At 34.1% G+C, this 19,532-nt stretch overlaps 1 protein-coding gene across 5 annotated transcripts in view; it reads right to left on the bottom strand.

Annotated features, from left to right (window-relative positions):
• LOC121481579 (PARP1 binding protein) overlaps nucleotides 1-19,532 on the bottom strand; it is a 62,587-nt gene that overhangs the window by 7,216 nt on the left and 35,839 nt on the right. For 4 of the 5 annotated variants that reach the window (XM_041739059.1, XM_041739058.1, XM_041739057.1 and 1 more), the window contains 4 exons: nucleotides 19,155-19,309; nucleotides 10,016-10,199; nucleotides 8,243-8,421; nucleotides 5,780-5,861 (listed from right to left, as the gene is read on the bottom strand). In XM_041739059.1, the coding sequence (XP_041594993.1) occupies nucleotides 5,780-5,861; nucleotides 8,243-8,421; nucleotides 10,016-10,199; nucleotides 19,155-19,309 (600 nt within the window). Of the gene's footprint in view, nucleotides 1-2,364; nucleotides 2,452-5,779; nucleotides 5,862-8,242; nucleotides 8,422-10,015; nucleotides 10,200-19,154; nucleotides 19,310-19,532 lie in introns of those variants that run through there. The other variant, XM_041739061.1, reaches the window with a different exon arrangement.

Below are 19,532 nucleotides of genomic sequence, written 5' to 3' on the forward strand. Positions count from 1 at the left end.
AAAAAAAAAAAAAGACTATTCCTTAAAACCACAAAAGCCACATTTTCCTTAACCTTGCCTCATACTATTTATTCACTTATTTTCTACAACTACCCAATATACAGTCTATACCACTGAGATAATCTAATACTTTCATCAGGTTATGTGCTCAGCTTGGAAGTCTCTCTTCCATTCTATTTAAATCTTATTCTCAACTCTCGTGGTCAGAGCACCATTTCCTTTACTTATTGGTCTCTAGTTATTTCTTTTGTGGTTATCTAATCCACCAGAACTGTAACTGTTTTTATACTCTGCTAGCCACATGTAGTATATCCCAGGACCCTGGGATCATGACCTGAGCCGAAGGCAGACACTTCACCGACTGAACCACCCAGGTGCCCCATTCTGTGCCATTTTATGTGCTGCAAATGGATCCTCAAAGGACTCTGAGACGTTTTCTGTTTCCTGAGTCTCTAAGACTGGAACCCATATGCAGCTTTATATTAGTAAGAGAGACCTCCCATCTGTTCCCTATGTCTTCTAAGTATCAACTGATATAAAAGGACCAATTAGGCTTTGGGAAAAAATTACAATCACTTTATCTTCTGGAAATACCATTTCTTTCCTATTTCCTCCTCTCCTTCTGGGACTCTAATTGGGCACATGTTAGACTTTTTCTAATTTTTCTAACAACCTATCTTCAAGTCTAGTTTTGCAACCTAATGCTACATCCAGTCTACTATTAAAATCAAGTAATGAGTTCTTAATTTCAGATAATGTTTTTACAGTTCTGGAATGTCTCTATACAGTTTCAGAGATTTTAATTCTCTGCTGGAATTCCCCAATTTTTCATTCATTTTGCCCATCTTTTCCTAACTTTTACATATCAAAAAATGTTCAATTCCTTGTCAGCTGATTCAAATATCTGGATTATTTGTGCATCTGCCACTATTGTTAGTTTTTCCTCTTAATTAAAAGACAAGACTTCCTATTTCTTTTCATGTCCAGTATATTTTATTTCATGCTGGATACTGTGTGTAAAGAAAGTGTAGAGGCTCCCGAGGAGGAACCTTCTTCCACTAGAAAGGTTTCCCTTGTCTCTAGTAGGTAGACATAGCAAAGGGCTGATAACCTCAATGCAGTCAGGGACTGGGCTGACCAAGAGCTCAGTTACATGTGTCATAACTTACATCTGACTTCTGGTTCTAATCTCTTCCTCAGGAATGTCCTTCCCAGGCTTTAAGTCAAGAATGTTGCGAATCTCTATCATCTCTGACCTAAATGTCTGGGTGGGGGGAGGGTTTAGTTTGCCTTTCAGAGGTTTATACATTGTACTCTTTGGCCTCTGATCTTACTTCATTTCCTAATATGACAAATATGTGAAAGGAGACAGCCACATGTTGAACGTGGGTCCCACTCCTCAAGCAGAGCCTTGTCTTCTAGCTCGCCCAAGAGCACAGATGATATTAGTTTACCAAACAAGCTCTTCGGCCTCCCACTCTGCTTCAAAATCCAGAATATGTGCGCTAGGTAAAAATAACCATGCATTCAGGGCTCCTAAAGGTTCCAAACTGTTGCCAGCCCTCCAGATATCCACAGTCTGTTGGTCCCTCTTTCCATCATTAGTTCCTTTATGCGGCCAAATATCAATCCTTGGCATGTATCTAAAACTGGCAAATAATCCTGGGGAAGAAAGAAGCTGATAATAAGGTGCTCACCTCAGAAGGACTTTACCCTCCTCAGATTTTTAGTTTACTTAAACCACTTTGCTTACATAGCTTTCCTATGTCTTTAAAATATATTCTCTCCCATTTATATGCTTTTCATTTTGTTATTGTAGCAGAAATGGTTTTCTGCCACCATATCCTAGCTCCAAACAGAAGCCTCTAAGTCCGTGAGTGATTTCTTGATTCTGTTCCCTCCTTATTTGAGAGCATTTTATTTTCTCCTCAGTCACATTTTGAAGGCCACATACTTTGTTATTCCTCATTTTTCAGTAGCCTGAGGAATGGTGGACACAGCAGAGGAGACAGTTTGAAAATGTTCTGGGTGCTACACTTACCCGTAGGAGTTTATTATGCATTATATGTACTGTAAGAAGGTTTACTCTGTCTACTTAGCCACTATATCTCATTCAAATGGAAGGGGGTCATTTGGATAATTTCCCCAGTTCATCATGTGGCATTGGAGGCTTCATCTGTGTAAGTATATAAGTTCCAGCATTCATTTTCCACATTTTAACCACATTACTCATTACTATCTAGTTGCCACTTTTTTTTTTATTATTATTATTCATGAGATACACACAGAGAGAGGCAGAGACACAAGCAGAGGGAGAAGCAGGCTCCCTGTGAGGAGCCCGATGCAGGAATGGATCTCAGGACCCCAGGATCACGATCTGAGCTGAAGGCAGATGCTCAACTGCTGAGCCAGCCACCCAGGCATCCCCTCATTGCCACTTCTACTATTTCTCTAATAAGGGGGGAAGAAAAAAAAAGGAACACACGCACTTAGTTGGCCCTTCAGTTTGGGATATATTAGTGATAATTCTCACTAGTATAATATCTGGGGAGTGCGGCTGTATTAAGTCATATTGTGACTCTTCCCCCCAAAATCTTCAGATTCTTTCCTTGGCCTCATTTTTGAAGTTATTGTATCTAGTTGTATTATTCTTTATTGTTTGCTTTCGATGTATGCTTTTGCTAGTTACTATTTTATAAACATTGTAAGGAGAGAGAAATTCTATGAGTTAAGCTCAATCTAACATTTTAATTTGGATGTACCCAGAGTTTTCTAAGACTCTAAAAGTTCAACTTGGATATCTATTTAAGAATTTTCCAACACCATGAGCATTGACCTGACTACTTACAAAGGTACCAGAATTATAGCCAGTCTATTTTCAAACCACCTAAACCCTAATTTTCACTGTCCTAGCTACTTTGTTTTAAAGATCCAGCATTTTCCTGATCAGCTCACTTAAATTACTAAATCAGTTGCTGCTGATTATCCTATGTATTATTGTATGTATATGGGCAAAAACATTAAACTCAGAATAAGGAAAACACCTGTACATGGGACTTTTCAGTTGTGCCTGATGCACAAAATACTGCTAAACCATGAAAGGAATACAATTAATTTACAGAGATATAAGGAGGTAAGTATCTTCTGGAAAATCTTTAAAGAAAGAGATATGAGGATACTTGTATAAACTGCTTGAAATGGGGGATGAGGGGGTGTTGGGATGTAACCATTCCCTAAAGGTTCCTATCTATCACAGTAGAATTTATTTGACCACCATGGACAAGTTTCCTAATAAGCAACAGTAGGAAATAAAACTTGAGGACTTAAAATGAATATGGTTTCGTAAGATTTTATGATCAGAGGGGTGTTTATTTTTATTTATAAATGATAAACTCAAATCTAAGAAAAGTTCATTTGCCCCATATAATAATGACATGGATACTTCCAATCAATTATCATCTATGACATCAAAATTCTAAGTACCCTAATATTTTCTATTTTTGAAGTGCTCTTTGCAAGACACCATTTCAAATGTAAATCATGTATTCTTACCATGATTAAAAAAGAACTATATGCCAAAAGAGCAAAAGTAACCAGACAATAAGACAAGAAGCTGTTAAACTACTTTTCCATAGTAACTTAGTAGTAAATATTAATAAATTTTTTTTGTTATTCCAACAAAATACTTTAGCTGGCTATGGTTCTGCTGTATACCTGGCTAAACCAATTATTTTCACAGTTTGCTTTTATAAAGACATTGTACAATCATAAACACCAATTCCTTCCTCTCTCTATTGCCATTTTGTGTCAGAGCTATATAGACTAAGCCAGCTCCACTATTAAGTAAAGGTAGCAATGTAATTATAATTTCATTAGTATTTAACCATGGCTTTGCCCACATTTCATAGTAGTTATGAGATCTTGGACAAGGTGTTTTCTCAAGATTTTGGTCTCCACATCCATAAATGAGACAGCATTAGATAATCTCTCCTCTACTTCCCAAAACTTTCTAAATTTGACTATACATTTTATAGTAAATTAGCTGACTCTTACCAGTTTCTAAAAAAAAATAAAATTAAAAAAACCCCACCTTATTCTTAAAATAGATTTTTTTCATTTTGATTTAGTTAATTCTAACAAAATATCCCATTGATCTTTATTCTTTATTTAAATTCAGTTAATTAACATATAGTGTTAGTTTCAGAGGTAGAGTTCAGTGATCTATCATATCCAGTCCAGTGCTCATTATATCACATGCCCTCCTGAATGCCCACCACCCAGTTACCCCCCATCCTTCCAACTCTCTTCCAACAACCCTCAGTTTGTTTCGTATGGTTAAGTCTCTTATGGTTTGTCTCCCCTGATTTCATCATTTTATTTTTCCCTCCCTTCTTCTATAACCCTGTTTTGTTTCTTAAATTCTACAGATGAGTGAAATCATTTGATAATTGTCTTTCTCTGAATGACTTATTTCCCTTAGCATAAAACTCTCTAGTTCAAACTGTGGGAAGAGCCCAGATGTCCATTGACCGATGAATGGATAAAGAAGAGGTGGTATAAATACAATGGAGTATTACTCAGCCATCAAAAAAATGAAATATTGTCATTTGCGTTGACATGGGTAGAACTAAGGGGTATTATACCAATGATCTTTAAATGAAAATATTAAAGTTTGTCAGTATCCATAGCAGGGAAAAAAAATTAAAGAATTTGTACATTACATTTCTGGTTCTAATGAAGTCGAAAGAATGGATTTTTTTCAAAAAGATCTTATGCCTTGACTATAAGTGCTTATGTAATATAACAAAGGATTGACGAATTTTACTCATAGAAAAATTGTATAAAAATCCTTGACATATTCCACAGGTATTAAGTACTGACAACAAATAATAACCAAAAGAAAGATAAGACTTATTAATATAAATTGAATGGGTTTTGGGTATGAAACAGATAACTAAAAGTTCTGTGAATTGGGACTAACTTACCAAATGCGATATAAAAAGCATACAAATTAGAGTTCTTAAAGTTGTATGAAGATGAATAACTTTGATAATTTAAGGTAATTGTAAATTTTACATGAAAATTTTGAACAAATGAATGAATTCTTAACCATAGAAGAATATCTAGCACATAGCAGATGCTCAATAAATGTATGCCGAATGAGTTAAGACCAAATTTCTTTTTGAAAATAAGACCAAAAAGAAAAAAGAAAAAAGAAAATAAGACCAAGAAAATTTTAAATACTTAAAAAAAAAACACATTATTGGCTACTTACAGGAACAAATGTTTGAATGAGGGCAGAAAAACTTAGCTCAAATAAAATAAAGTTATAAAGAATAGCTCTAATCAATAAACAATGTGAAATGTTCTTGTCTTAATCTACAATGAATGATATTCTGCTGTATGTCTTCAGACAGGAACAAAATGGAAATTATTTAGTCTTTCAAGAATCAGCTTAAAATGTGAGAAATGTAAGTGAGAACATCATATCTTCTTTACTTTTGCCTTCATTTACTGAACAATATGTATTGAACACTTAAAATAGCAAGTACTTAATTCTTTCCTTCATTTAGGTCCAGCAGATTGAATAAGCCAAAGACTAATCAGCCATGATTGTATAAGAGTAAAGTTTCTATATGTCACTGCCATAATTCATTTTCCATTTAAGTCTTATGGCTCCAAGTACAATGTATATTTATAATATCCAGCTCAGCTTTCTATTTTTGTTCTACAAATAAAACCATTTTTATCATTTTTATGACAGTACATTAAACCGTACCTTAATTTTTTTCTCTTGCATTGACTTACAGATGCGTTCTCTTAGGGATTTCATTGATGAATTATTCACTTGTGTGGGAGATCTATGTCCAAAAAAAACAAAAAACATATAAACAAAAGTAGCTTTTTAACTTGGTTTTGCCCCTCTCTTACCCAAAAGCAGTTATAAAATAAAAAGACAACTGAATCTAATTGTTTATAGCACTGTATAAAAGTGTTAGTACTACTAATGAGAGTTCTAAGTATTGATAATTTGCTAAGTTAATTGATTCAGTCACTACATATTTGGGTTTCTAATATACATATGGTACTGTGCAAGATATTATAAAGGATAGAAAGTAGATTAATTCATTGCCCTGAATTCAGACTCCTGAAGCCTAAGGAAATAAGATATCCACACAACTAAAATTTAAAATAAAAAAGGACAAGTGCTGTAGCAGGGGAATTCAAGAGAAAAATACAGTTTAGAAATAGGACAAAGAAGGCACAATGGAGAAAGAAACACTGGAGCTTTGGAGCCAGACAAACCTGGATTCCTCAATAAATTCCTTTCTGGCTTAATAGAGCCAGAGTCATAACCTCTTTAACTCAAAAGACTGTTATATAAGGATAAAGAATAGTCTATTCTAAGAAACACTAGTTTATAACCTTACATTGACTTATATTCATACACCACATTGTCCTTAATTTTATCATTCCAATGCAGACCACTAAAAATTCACCTTACCATGAATTGGCACTTGTCTGCACAATGACAATTGCAAATGTTAAGGTAACTGTAAACAACTGAAATATGTGTGACCACATGGCTGAGAAAAATACTTCTTTAAAGTGGATGTTGGAGGGGGATCCCTGGGTGGCGCAGCGGTTTGGCGCCTGCCTTTGGCTCAGGGTGTGATCCTGGAGATCCGGGATCGAGTCCCACATCGGGCTCTCGGTGCATGGAGCCTGCTTCTCCCTCTGCCTATGTCTCTGCCTCTCTCTCTCTCTCTCTCTCTCTGTGACTATCATAAATAAATAAATAAATAAATAAATAAATAAATAAATAAAGTGGATGTAGGGATTGATTTTGTTTAATAAAATTCTATAAACACAAAATAACTTTCTCTAAGGGTAGAATTGAATCTGAGAGAAAATTTAATCATTTATATTTTTATCTAAAAAGCAAACTTTGTTAAACAGAAGTAAAAGCAAAAAAACCAAGGTTCATTTTCTTTTCACTTTTTTCATAAATCATTGAAAGAATAAATTTTCATTGTTACGAAAATATTTGAACACTTTTAAGATAGAACATGGGAAAATTATATCACACTGAAATATAACATAATAATCACTGAAAGCTGGTGAAGAAGATTTTAAATAAATTGGAGGACAACACTAAATGACAGGTCATTGCAAAGTTTCTCTTCAAAGAGAAAAGAAAAATAGAAGAGAGCAAACAAGTAGGATGATTTTGTAAAGTTTCTCCACAAGGTACTAAATACAATTTAAAATCGTTCTAAAACTTTACATTTTTCTACAAATGAACGTTCATTAATGGAAAACACTACCAACCTACTCAGTGTTTGACCTAGTTGTTGTTAAAACTGGAGCGTATCAATGTCTTGTCCAGAATATCAACACATTAATTTAGTTAAGTATTTTTCTTCATACGATGACGAACCGACAGATGTCAACTCCCATGTAGTCTGGTATACATGCTCTCTCCTTTTTTTTTTTTTTTTAATTGGAGTTCGATTTGCCAACATATACTATAACACCCAGTGCTCATCCCGTCAAGTGCCCCCCTCAGTGCCCATCACCCAGTCACCCCAAACCCCCACCCACCTCCCCTTCCACCACCCCTTGTTCATTTCCCAGAGTTAGGAGTCTCTCATGCTCTGTCACTCTCACTGATATTTCCCACTGATTTTTCTCTCCTTTCCCCTTTAATCCCTTTCATTATTTTTTATATTCCCCATTTCCTGTTCTCATGCACAGCAGTACAATCTTTGGAGGACAGACCTTAGGTTTTGGGGTAAGACACTTTTGCTACTTGCTAACTGTACCGTCTTAGGCAAATTACTTAATCTCTGTCTCTCAAGTATCTAATTTTTTTTTTACTTATGAAGTGGGGATATCACTGAAAGATGTTGTACAAGGGCTGAGATAATATGAGTGAAAGCAGTTACCAAAGTTCTTGATATACACAGCAAAGGAAATAAATATTTCCAAAGCAAAATACAAGCACCAAAAAATAAAAACAAAAATACTTGCCATACTCTCATAAAATACTATATTTTTATAAAAACTTTCTCATATCCAAATGTTCAATCTCCTTTTAACTTGTTTTCTCTCGTCATACTTTTCTCTAGTTTCTAAGTTTCTTACCATAATATATTTCTTTTTAATCCAAGAGGTGTTTTTTCAAAAATTCCCTTTATAGACTAAATACTCACATACATATAACTTCTACATTACTTACCTAAAAAGTGTAAGAATAGAAATTCCATTATTATGAACTGTGTTTTCATCATCATATAAAAGCTCTGCTTTGTTTTTGGTAGGCATACTGGCTGCTTCTTCATCCAAAAGAACTAGTAAAGTTTTCACAGTATCTCTGCCACAGTATGCAGTCCCATGGTTTATGGCATAAGACTTTGGCTAGAACAATAAATACTATTAAGTACAAGTTAACAATAAAAAAAAAAAAGTTAACAATCACCAGAGTTGGTGATCAGCCATTCTTTTTCATTTCTTGTGCCACTGGTCTCCTACTGTTTATGTTATTAAAAAAAAAAAAAAAAATCAACCATGGGAAATGGCTTTAAGGCACGTGATATTTCCCCCTCAAGTCATACTAAAATCAATCTTATCACCTTCCCAAAGCATAAAAGAATATAGAAAATATAGAAAATAATAGGATAATAGCATCACAGAAAGATATTGGTTCTGGTCAAAATAACATCTGGCTTTAAGTCAGAAAATTTAGTAACTAGCTAGCTTGGTGACTTTAGCCTCAGGATTTAGCCTCCCTGTGTATTTTCTCTTTCTTATGCCAAAGAGAGATGGGGTTCTGTTGATCTGAATACCAAACCAAATAGATGGCTGTAAAGATCTATTCAAATGCAAAAATTAAAAAAAAAATGAGTTGGCATTCATTCATTCAGTAATCCACTGATAAACACATACCAAGTCCTAAGCACAGTGTTTGAAGTTTAGGCTACAGAGGTAAACACCTCCACTTCAAGGAATCCATAGTCTCCTAGATAAAATAAGTAAGTAACCAACAACTGCATTACAAAGTGCTAGTCACGGTTTAACAAACATAAAACACATGGGGCAACAACACAGAATCTCCCCCAGGTCCCATCTTCAAATGGGAAAACATACATTGTTACAGAAAACATCCGAAAACATACATTGTTACAGAAAAACAATTAAAAATGGTTCCCAAAGACTGTGGATAAATAGATGAATAATAAAACATAAGCAAAAGTCTTTCTTCATACACAGATTATCACAATCACACATATGGAAGGGGGCTTTTGTTGCTTGAGTAATTAAACTGCAACAAATGGATTATCACACATACTCCCAAATTCTTTTCTACAGCTGAAAGATGGTAGCCAATTTCTCCTATAATACTAACACTGTACAATGATTGAGTACCTATGTTAAAAAAAAAAAAAGAAAAAAACAAGAAAGAGGTAAACATTCTGGGACTATATAGTTAAAAGATTACTAAGCATAGGAAAAATTCCTCATGTTTGCAGGAGGCTGGTAATAGAGATAGAAACCAACAGATCATAAGGATGAAATAATTATACTTAAGAAAAATAACCTGAATAGAAACCATTTCTATTGCTGTTCTACACAGTACCTAATACAGGGATCAGAACCAGAGAAACCCAGCTCTTATTTTATATTTGAATAGACGGCAAAATAATGGTTCCATAAGAATAATTACTGAAAAACACTGTAAAACACTTTAACATCCACTAAGAATTATAAACTTCTAGTGCTACAAGGGATACTGAAGATTATCCAATACTCCACTTTAACAAATAGACTTTGGCCCAAAGATGTTATGATTTACTCAAGTTGATAATCCTATTGAGAAACATAAATTTCCAATATCTCATAACACAGGAAAAACATTCTTCTGGCTTAAGTAGCAATAGTAAACCATTTCCATAATAAGTAGAAGTGACAATGTTTTGTATAGAAGGATAATGAAAAATAAAAAGTTCATTACCCGGGCAGGACTGATGTCAGTAGTACTAACAGCTACATCTCCTTGTTGAGAATTGATAATATTTTTAATCCTTAAATCCAAATCTTGAGCAACTTCCTCTACTGCTTTACAAAAAGGATCCCTGCTGTTCTGGCCTTTAATCAGCTGCATCTTTATCACTGAGAGTATCCGACCCCCTGCAATGCTGAAGATAGAAATAAGATCACCTTTATAATAGTATTAGAAATGACACTATGCGTATGAGCTTGAAAGTAAACTTCTCAAAGTTAATCAACACTTTTCAAAAAATATGACTTTGATCTCATAAATCAAACTAACACATTTAAGAAAAGAATGAGAACCATGAGCAAGAAAATTAAGGTTTTTCTTAAAGCAAGCCATTTCAACAAAGTTACTTCTTCCCTGATTTGAAAGCTGAAGGGAAATATTTTAGTTATATATAATAACAGTTTCAGGTGCAGTGCAGCCATACACACATAATATAATTAAAATATGTACATTTAGATACAAGGTAACAGAAACACTATCTCTCAGTGAATACCTAGAATCCTACATTACTTTAATCTTAAAATCAATTCAGTAAGTATTATTATTCTCAAATAACAGATGAGAAAATTGAGTCTCAAAAAGGTTAAACAGCTTGTCCAAGAACACAAGAGTGTTCTGGGCTAGGAAGGAGGTGGTGAGGACAGACCCGAAACAGGACATTGCATTCTGATAAGAGAATTGTTATTGTGTGCAAGGGGGAAGTTAAGGCTAGTTAATATTGATCTAAAGCAAACCAATGACTGGACCAACTATGTTCAATAGACAAGTGTTTTTAAAAACCTGAAATCAATTATTTCTTTATACTAAGCCTGAACCTGAAATGAATTTAGGTTGCAGTTCCTGCTCTAGAAGGCTGACCTAAAAAAATGTAAGAAATATATAGGAAGAAGGAGTTTGATCTATTGCAAGGAAGAAATTAGAGGTGCCCAACACTAGGAGAGGCCTTTTTTTTTTTTTTTTTTTTTTTAAAGTCAGGAGATCTCTCTCCCTAAAGGTATCCCTGGAAAGGCGGCATGGTGCTGAAGAAGAAGGTGGTATGTCCTGGCTATAAAGGCAGCTGCCAGAGCACAGAATAACAGATCCCATCTCCCACCTCCTGCTTCCCACCTCTGCCTTTTACCTTGGGTATGTTATTTAACTTTTCTGTGACTTTCATGGCGGCATAAAGGAAATTATGAATTAAAGTTTTTATCCAGACTGCCTAATTACCAGGTTTGATGTTTTGGGGGAGAAGCCAGGTTTCATAACAAATACTGGAAGTATGATTGTTTACATTCAAATAGCTGTTCCAAATAGAGAAGGCAAGATAGAGAAGAAAACTGCAGAGACACTTAATGTTCGATTAGACTAGTGTCTCCCACATTTGCCTGATTATCAGAATCATATTCAGCATTTGTTTAAAATATCAACTCCAGCTCATACCCTGTTGAATCACAAACTGCTGAGAAGGATACAAAACAGTTGCATTGTTTTAAAAGTACTACAGGTGATTCTGACAACTACATAAGCTTGGGAAACATTTCATTTAAAAATAAAGGAAGAAAAGAAAAGAGAAAAGAAAAGAGCTCCCTGAGAAAGGAACAATATTTACTAATCTTTATACTACCAGTTTATATTTGGCACACAGAAGAAATGATACATTTGTTGAGTAAATGACCATTATCACACACAACAATCAAAAATGTTTAATAGTAAGACATAAGATATATATTTTTTACTATTATTATTATTTTTGATACAAAAGTACTTATGGACTTTCCACTTACACTATGGCAGACTAAATAAATACTCTGGGGGAATATCTTACTGAATTTGGCAGGAACGGGGAAAATCTCTAAGTACCACTTAATCTCTCCCCAAAAAAGGGAAAAACAAGAGCTAGAGTGGAAAGTTGGGAGCTGTTAAATGGGAGGCAAGCAGAATAAATGGGTTTTCCTGAAGACAAAAATCTCTGGTAGCACTTTGATCAGGACACAAAGCCCTGGGTAGAAAAAGGCAATCAGAGAATTTCAACCTGAACTAGTTGAAGGGGAAGGATTAGTATGACTTTATTAGATTTTTTAAATGTATTTTATATTCTTGAAGCTCTTTTTTCTTTTTTAAAGTTTTCTATTTGGTGACAGCATAGGAATACAATGGCTTGTTTATTGACCTTGTGTCCAGCAACACTGTTAAACACTATTATTAATATTAATAATTTGTCTCTAGGTTCCTGGAGTTTTCTACATCTACAATCCTATTATCATCAAATAGAACTTTATTTCTTTTTTTTTTTAATTTCTTCTTTTTAATTGTTAAATCTCCTTTTTCTTTTCCTTGCCTTACTACACTGAATTGAATATCTGATAGTACACTAAAAAAGAAATGATAAGAGCAAGAACTCTTATCTTGTCCTAAATCCTAAATAGGATGCTAAAACATTTTACCATTAAGTAGGGTTTTATAGAAACCCTTTATCAGGCTAAAGCCCTTACTCTCAGTTCATTTCACAGAGTGGTAGCCCTGTAGAGTGGGTATGTTCCAATAGACTCCTCACCTTAGGCAGTCCCTGGGCTTTGTCTTTGCACTCTCAGACTCTAGAGGCTGTAAGAATAGATCTTCCGAATTGCTAAATACTCTCAAAATAAAAGCTCACTTCCCTTCTAGACTCCCCTCTCTGGCTTTCTTCCCTCCCTTAGTTTTCGGCTTATATTTTCATTACGTATGCCTAATCATCAATTCATTCAAGAAGTATTTTAAAAATATGCTATCCAGCATTACTAGCAATTTTCAGTGGAAGGGTCAACCAGGGGACCTAGTCTGCCATAAATGTGTAATCAGAAGTCTGAGTAAACTCTAAGAACTGTTATATATATATATATAACTGTTATATATATATATGTGTGTGTGTATATATATAGGCACTTTCTTGTTCAGTGTTTTCCCTTGATTTTCAATCAAAAGCACAGAAAGTAATTGGATGAAATGAAGCCAAAATGAAAACACAACACTATGTGCTTTCTCTGGGAAGTAATCTAATGGAAGAGTTTTGGAAAAGATTCAAAAGGATAATAAAATATGAAAGAGTGTTTTAATGTCAATTACAAGAACAAAAAAAAAAAATGCTTTCAACAGTATTAGGTTAAAGTCACCTTTCCCTCCTTTTCTCACTCTTTCTATAAGAACAAATACCCTAAAATATTAAAGATGATATAATACCCTGAGTTATACTAGGAAAAAATTTATAAAATTTGTGTTTCAGATATTATGAAGCTCAACATTTTGACCTCGGCAAAATACCTCAAACACCAGTGCTACAACCAGTCCATTGTTATACATTCTCTCCTAAGAGCCAAATATCTGCACAGCAACATGGTGGCATAATCCAGACTCTTGCTTCTAGAGACTGGCATCTCTGAAGTTTTAACTCAAATGACACCAGGACATTTGTGTTAGGCACTGGGATACAATGAACAACATATTTTCTCTTTAAGAGGTCACAACTGATCATGTGAGAAAGTGAGATACTGAGGGAGTCTGAGTGGGTGGGTAAGGGAAAAAGGAGTTATTCAGGAAGGCATCCCAGAAGATATATTATGAGTACTCTGGACAAATATTAATAGAAGAATTTAAGTGAAAAAGAGGTAAATTGCAGATCTTTACAAACAAACAAACAACAACAACAAAAAAAGGGCCCTAGGGCAGAAAAAGGGAGAAAAAAAAAAAAACTAGTAAAGAAAAACACAATTAAATCCACAGGCTTGTATTAATACCTAGTGACTGAGACAGAGCAATAAGTAATAATACAAACAAATTGGTAATATTTCACTGTAATTACTGAATATCTTTACTATATGGGTTGGCTTTCCCCTACCATATTCAAGAGTTAGATAACTACTTGCTAAAACATATCTGTAAAAATTAAGTATGCGGGTACCTGGATGGCTCAGTGGGTTAAGCATCTTCCTTTGGCTCAGGTCCTGATCTCTAGGTCATAGGATTGAGCCCTGCTCAGCAGGGAGTCTGCTTTTCTCTCTCCCTGCCCTTCCCCACCACTTGTTCTCTATCTCTCTCAAGTAAATAAATAAAACCTTTAAATAAATTTTTAAAAATTAAAATTAAGTATGATTAAAAGTGCTCCATAAGATACATCAAAAATTCTTCTAGAATATTTGTAAATGAGAAAAAAAATGTAACAATATTTTGGACTGGATAATTTCAACTAGATTTAACATTCTATAAATGTATTATATTTAGTCCAATAAATAGAATTCAAGTTGCTATTATAAACTTGAAATACATAATTTTAAATATTTGAACAACAGAAATATTTTATGTAACAAGAAACCCTTAATTTAAGATTTTTCAGGAAACTATAGTATGCATTTTATGGTGGCACCTACTGGCAAAATGTAGAAATACAACCAAATTATAGCTAATATGGCCTGATGAAAAGTTGGCAGTAGAGAGGGAAATGTGAGACTCAGTTTTTCTTTCATTTCTTCCCTGTCTATTCCCCATCCTCCTTTTGATTCAACAATTATTGTGATTCCCTACTAACTCTATCCTATTATACTCAGTTATAAGAATTAAACACATTTTTATCTTGAAGTTTTAAGGTTGAGAGACAGAGGCTAGAACAACACACAGGCAGGAGTTAGAGCCTATAGAATTTCTATATCATATTGAGATTTTTGTAAGCCTTATCCTGAACCTAACATGAAATCATTGAAGGATTTTAATTACGAGAGTAACACCTGCTGTTTTAGAACGACCACTGGCAGCAGTAAGGACAACAGGATGGGGTAACTCAAAATTGGAGGCAGAAAAAACAACTCAGAGAGAAGTGAAGAAGTTCAGGCAAGAAAGGTTAAAAGTTTGAAAACAGATTTTCCATTAAAAAAAAACAAATAATATAGGAATAGAGATGAGAAGAATATCAAAAATGTTAAGAATTGATGGATCCTGGTGTCTGAAGGGAAAGAGAAAGGAGAAAAAGGAGTTTAGGATATATTTCAGATTTCTGGTTAGGCAGCTGCAGAAAGACAGCTTTGTCAAACTGGGCACTTCAGAAGGAGAAGTGGTTTTCAGGAAAAGACAAAGATTTAGTTTGGAACATGTTAAGTTTTAGTTGCCCTTGAGGTCACAACATATAGTTAAAGATATATTTTTGAAATTCAGCTAAGAGGTTTGAATCCCACTGAAATATAGAGTAATAATTTGCATATATGCAGTCCCAGTAGGTGGAAAATAAGAGAATGAAATCTCAGAAGTACAGGGAAAAGAGTTCTAAGAAAGAAAACCATCAAATTTGAAGACTCAAAAGAGACCAAAAAAGTCTACACCAACTAGATCACAAGTGATCTTTGGCAGAACAGCTTCAATAGAGTAGAAAAGTGAATTACTGTGAGTCAGTTAAGTACAGACAAGTAAATAAATACTGAGTGTCTACTCTGCCAGACACTGTGCTAGGACTAGGGAATATTAGTGCAGAAAACCAATAAAACCCGCATAGACTTTATAGCCTGGGGAGAAATACATATTAAACAATTAGAAATCAATGCCCAGAAGTCAGTGGCATTTCTATACACTAACAATGAGACTGAAGAAAGAAATTAAGGAGTCAATCCCATTTACAATTGCACCCAAAAACATAAGATACCTAAGAATAAACCTAACCAAAGAGGTAAAGGATCTATACCCTAAAAACTACAGAACACTTCTGAAATTGAGGAAGACACAAAGAGATGGAAAAATAGTCCATGCTCACGGATTGGAAGAATTAATATTGTGAAAATGGCAATGTTACCCAGGGCAATTTACACGTTTAATGCAATCCCTATCAAAAATACCATGGACTTTCTTCAGAGAGTTGGAACAAATTATTTTAAGATTTTTGTGGAATCAGAAAAGACCCAGAATTGAACACCAATAAAAAATAAATTTATTAAAAAAAAAAGAAAAAGAAAGATTGCTCAAGTGGACTCTTTAGACACCCATATGAACATATTCACTATTTAGATACCTACTTCTTCAGTGTCTTCCCTAGAACATAGAGTAATTTCTTACTCTGACAAGACAGGATATCCAAAATAATTCACTGATAAATTAAAGAATTTAAGTCTATTCTCTCATCCTAAATGCCTCTAAAATGTACTTCTATCCTGTAGATAATTTATCCCTACCAGAAATTCCTCCAAAGGAAATGTAATTATAAAAAACTATATTGGATTGAATATAAGCATTTTTATCTGCTCCCTCCTAAAATTGCACTAAAAATGAGAAAGAGGCAAGTGTTTTAAATCCACAAAGAAAGAGAATGTTAGAGACGACAATCACGGATGACAGCAGAGACATATAATGAAAGCATGGAAAAATGAAAAGCAGATGGACATGTGGTAGCTGACTACTCAGAACAGAGAAAGCTAAAATATAAGTAACTACTAAAAGAGACACCAGTAAGAAGCAACCCCAGAAATTCTCAGAAATTGATTTCAAAACTGACGGCTACAATAAAGATAGGGTTGCAAATAAAAGACTCTATTGGTTAAGAGTCTACATCAGAAACACTCAGACACCTAAATCTCCTCTCCTATACTGAGCAGTCAGGCCAGTGCAATTCTCTCCCCTCAGCATAAAAAGCAAGATTACTCTAGAGAAACTAAGCCAGATCAGCTCTGGACCTCAAGGCAACAGGGACTGAAGACACAGTGACTGAGTAAAAGTCTACATTCTGAACTGAGAGAGACTCAGCATCAACCCCCACCTGACCTCAAATTCCAGAATGCTACTAGCTAGGCTAACAGCTTTTCGAAAGAGACTGAAGGATGTCATTCTGGACATTCTGGGGTAATTCCCAAAGCAAAGATCTGTAGTTACCAACATTTGGAGAATCCCAAACAAAAGAGCCAAATGACTACCATACTATAATGAAATCCATTGTACAGACCTACTAATCAGCTTTCCATTGTCTCATTCTTAAATATGATGAAAGGACTGTTCAGAATCACCACACATTTTAGAAATACCTCTAACATGAAAGAGGGCAAAACAAATGAAAACATTCAACTTAGATAAAACAAAGACCATCCAAGGAAGCAGATAATCTTAAAAAATAAATATAATAATCTTAGACATGAAATGATACAAGATCATAAACAATCGAATGTGAGAAAATGATAAAGATACCGGCTTCCTATTTTTTCTCAGAAAGCCATGTGAGATGATGAGATGAGCACTGGGTATTATGGTTTGTGTTGGCAAATCGAATTTAAATAAAATATTTTACACATATGGCTTTCTCTTTTTTTGTCTTTTGTTTTTTATTTTAAAAAATAAGAGATTTACCAATTAAAAATATAGTTGAGATCCAAAAAACAAGGCAGAGCCAAAGAAATTCACAAAGTAATGAAGCTTCCTGGTTACCACTGTGGAACAGGCTTACCAAGCAAAAGTCTACACTGAATGAGGAATATAGAGGACTCTCCAGAAGGAATGTCCTGAAGGGCAAAAGCCGGAACTGATCCATAATCTATAAGAATATGAATAGTTTTGTTGAAAAACTCATTAAAGAATCAATGATAAATCTATAGGAACTAAAGCAAAAGAAAAAAGTAGATGATTATTAACTCTAGGAAAGAAACACAAAAATTTGTACAAGAAAGGAAGTTTAGTGACAGCATATCACAAAGCTTAGGTATAGGCAGTATTTACAAGATGCGTAATAATATAAATTCTGATGTATATTTTAATCTGAAATTGTGGTATAACTATATTAGAAAGATGAAAGAAGAGAAGTTGTGTGTGTGTGCAACAGGAGGCAGACAAGGGGGTGCCAGGAAGGTGTGAGTGGCAAATTACCATCTTCCAGGGTAGAAGTTAATAAGGTCTCGAATGGGAAAAAAAAAAATCAACAAATAGATGCATAAAATTTTCATCTAAATGAAAACAAATACAAAAAAATTTAAAGTCAATCTGTGAAGGACTTTTTCATTATTTGACTTTAACAAAATATACTTATATTTGCTTTGCTAAAAGTATATTTTCTAAAAGTATATTTTTTAAAATTATTGGCACATTCTCAGAAGAATTAGCCAGCGAATACCTTACTTGAAAGTTTAGAAGATGACACTGATACTGCCTAAAAAACATATTCAAAACTCTCTTCCAAATTTACTTTGTTATAATGGATATCCATAAAGACAGAAGGATGCAACTGAGAAGAAAATCCAGAAAACAAATTCTTAGGATCTTAAAATGAAAAGAAGTTTCATGAAATAAGATGCAGTGATTAAGAGAATGGGTTCCAAGATCAGAACTGAGTTCAGATATCAGCTCTGCTACTTAATAACATTATGTGACTGAGGTACATTACTTAGTCCTGTGTTTCAGTTTCTTTCTCTCTAAACTGGGTACTTATATAGTATCTATACTGTAAGGTTATTGTAATGATCAACTGATAATCCCCATAAAGAGCCTGACACCTAAAAAGTGTTCAGTAAGTACTAGCTGTTTTTATTAGTACTTGCCAAAGCATACCAACCAAAGTGACAGTGATCTACCGTATTGCTGAAATATACAACCCACTTCTGCCCCCCTCAAAAATTAATACCAAAATTACTAATCATCCAATATGCATATATTATATATGGGACTCTATCTGATAAGGAATCTCTTACTTTCAGTATCATATAAAAACAAATTCCAGATGAATCAAAGATTTACACCCAGGAAAAGGGGGGAAAAGTAACAAGAAATAGAATAAAGATTTCATCATCTTTGTCAATTCCCTTAGTCATTCTTGGTATAGGCTTCCTTTAGTGCTAAAATAGAAATTTTAAGGAAATTATCTATTCAGTCATGTCCAGTCCTCAAAAATCTTTCTTCCTGAAAAAGACAAACAGTACATGCCACTTGACTTTGGCAAAAATTTAGAATCAAAGATAGGCAGAAATTTAGTGGGGAAGGTCATGAGATTATAATTTACTCATCTTTTCCCTACTGTTGATGCTTGGTCATTTCAATAGCTCATATATTCAAATCTACATCTGATTCAGTAAAGTTTTCAAGACATACTTATACCAAACATTTGTAATTTATGAAAAGTCATTACCTTGGATTTGGTATTTCTCCAAGAATCTCATCTAATTTGTCAATGAAGTTAATGAAATTAGACAGTCCTTTTACATGTGCCCTTAAAGGATCAGATGGTGATGGTGCATATCCCTTCCCTCCAAGCTGTAGTGTTCTAATAAATGATGTGGCCACCTATGAATTAAAATAAATGATTTAGTTATGTTTAATGATTTAGTAAGTTAAAAATAAAACTTTATGAAGCTGGGTACATTTATATTATTTCTAGAGATGCAGGTAAAGTAAGCACTTTTTATGATTCATGTCACTTTGATTTGGAAGCAAATAATAAAGAAACAGAGGCCATGCAACATTCATGCCAGCAAGGGTGATGGTAATGCAAGTAGAATCTGAGGAG

This window comes from Vulpes lagopus, chromosome 23, assembly GCF_018345385.1.
Source record: "Vulpes lagopus strain Blue_001 chromosome 23, ASM1834538v1, whole genome shotgun sequence".
In the NCBI taxonomy this organism is placed as follows: Eukaryota; Metazoa; Chordata; class Mammalia; order Carnivora; family Canidae; genus Vulpes; species Vulpes lagopus.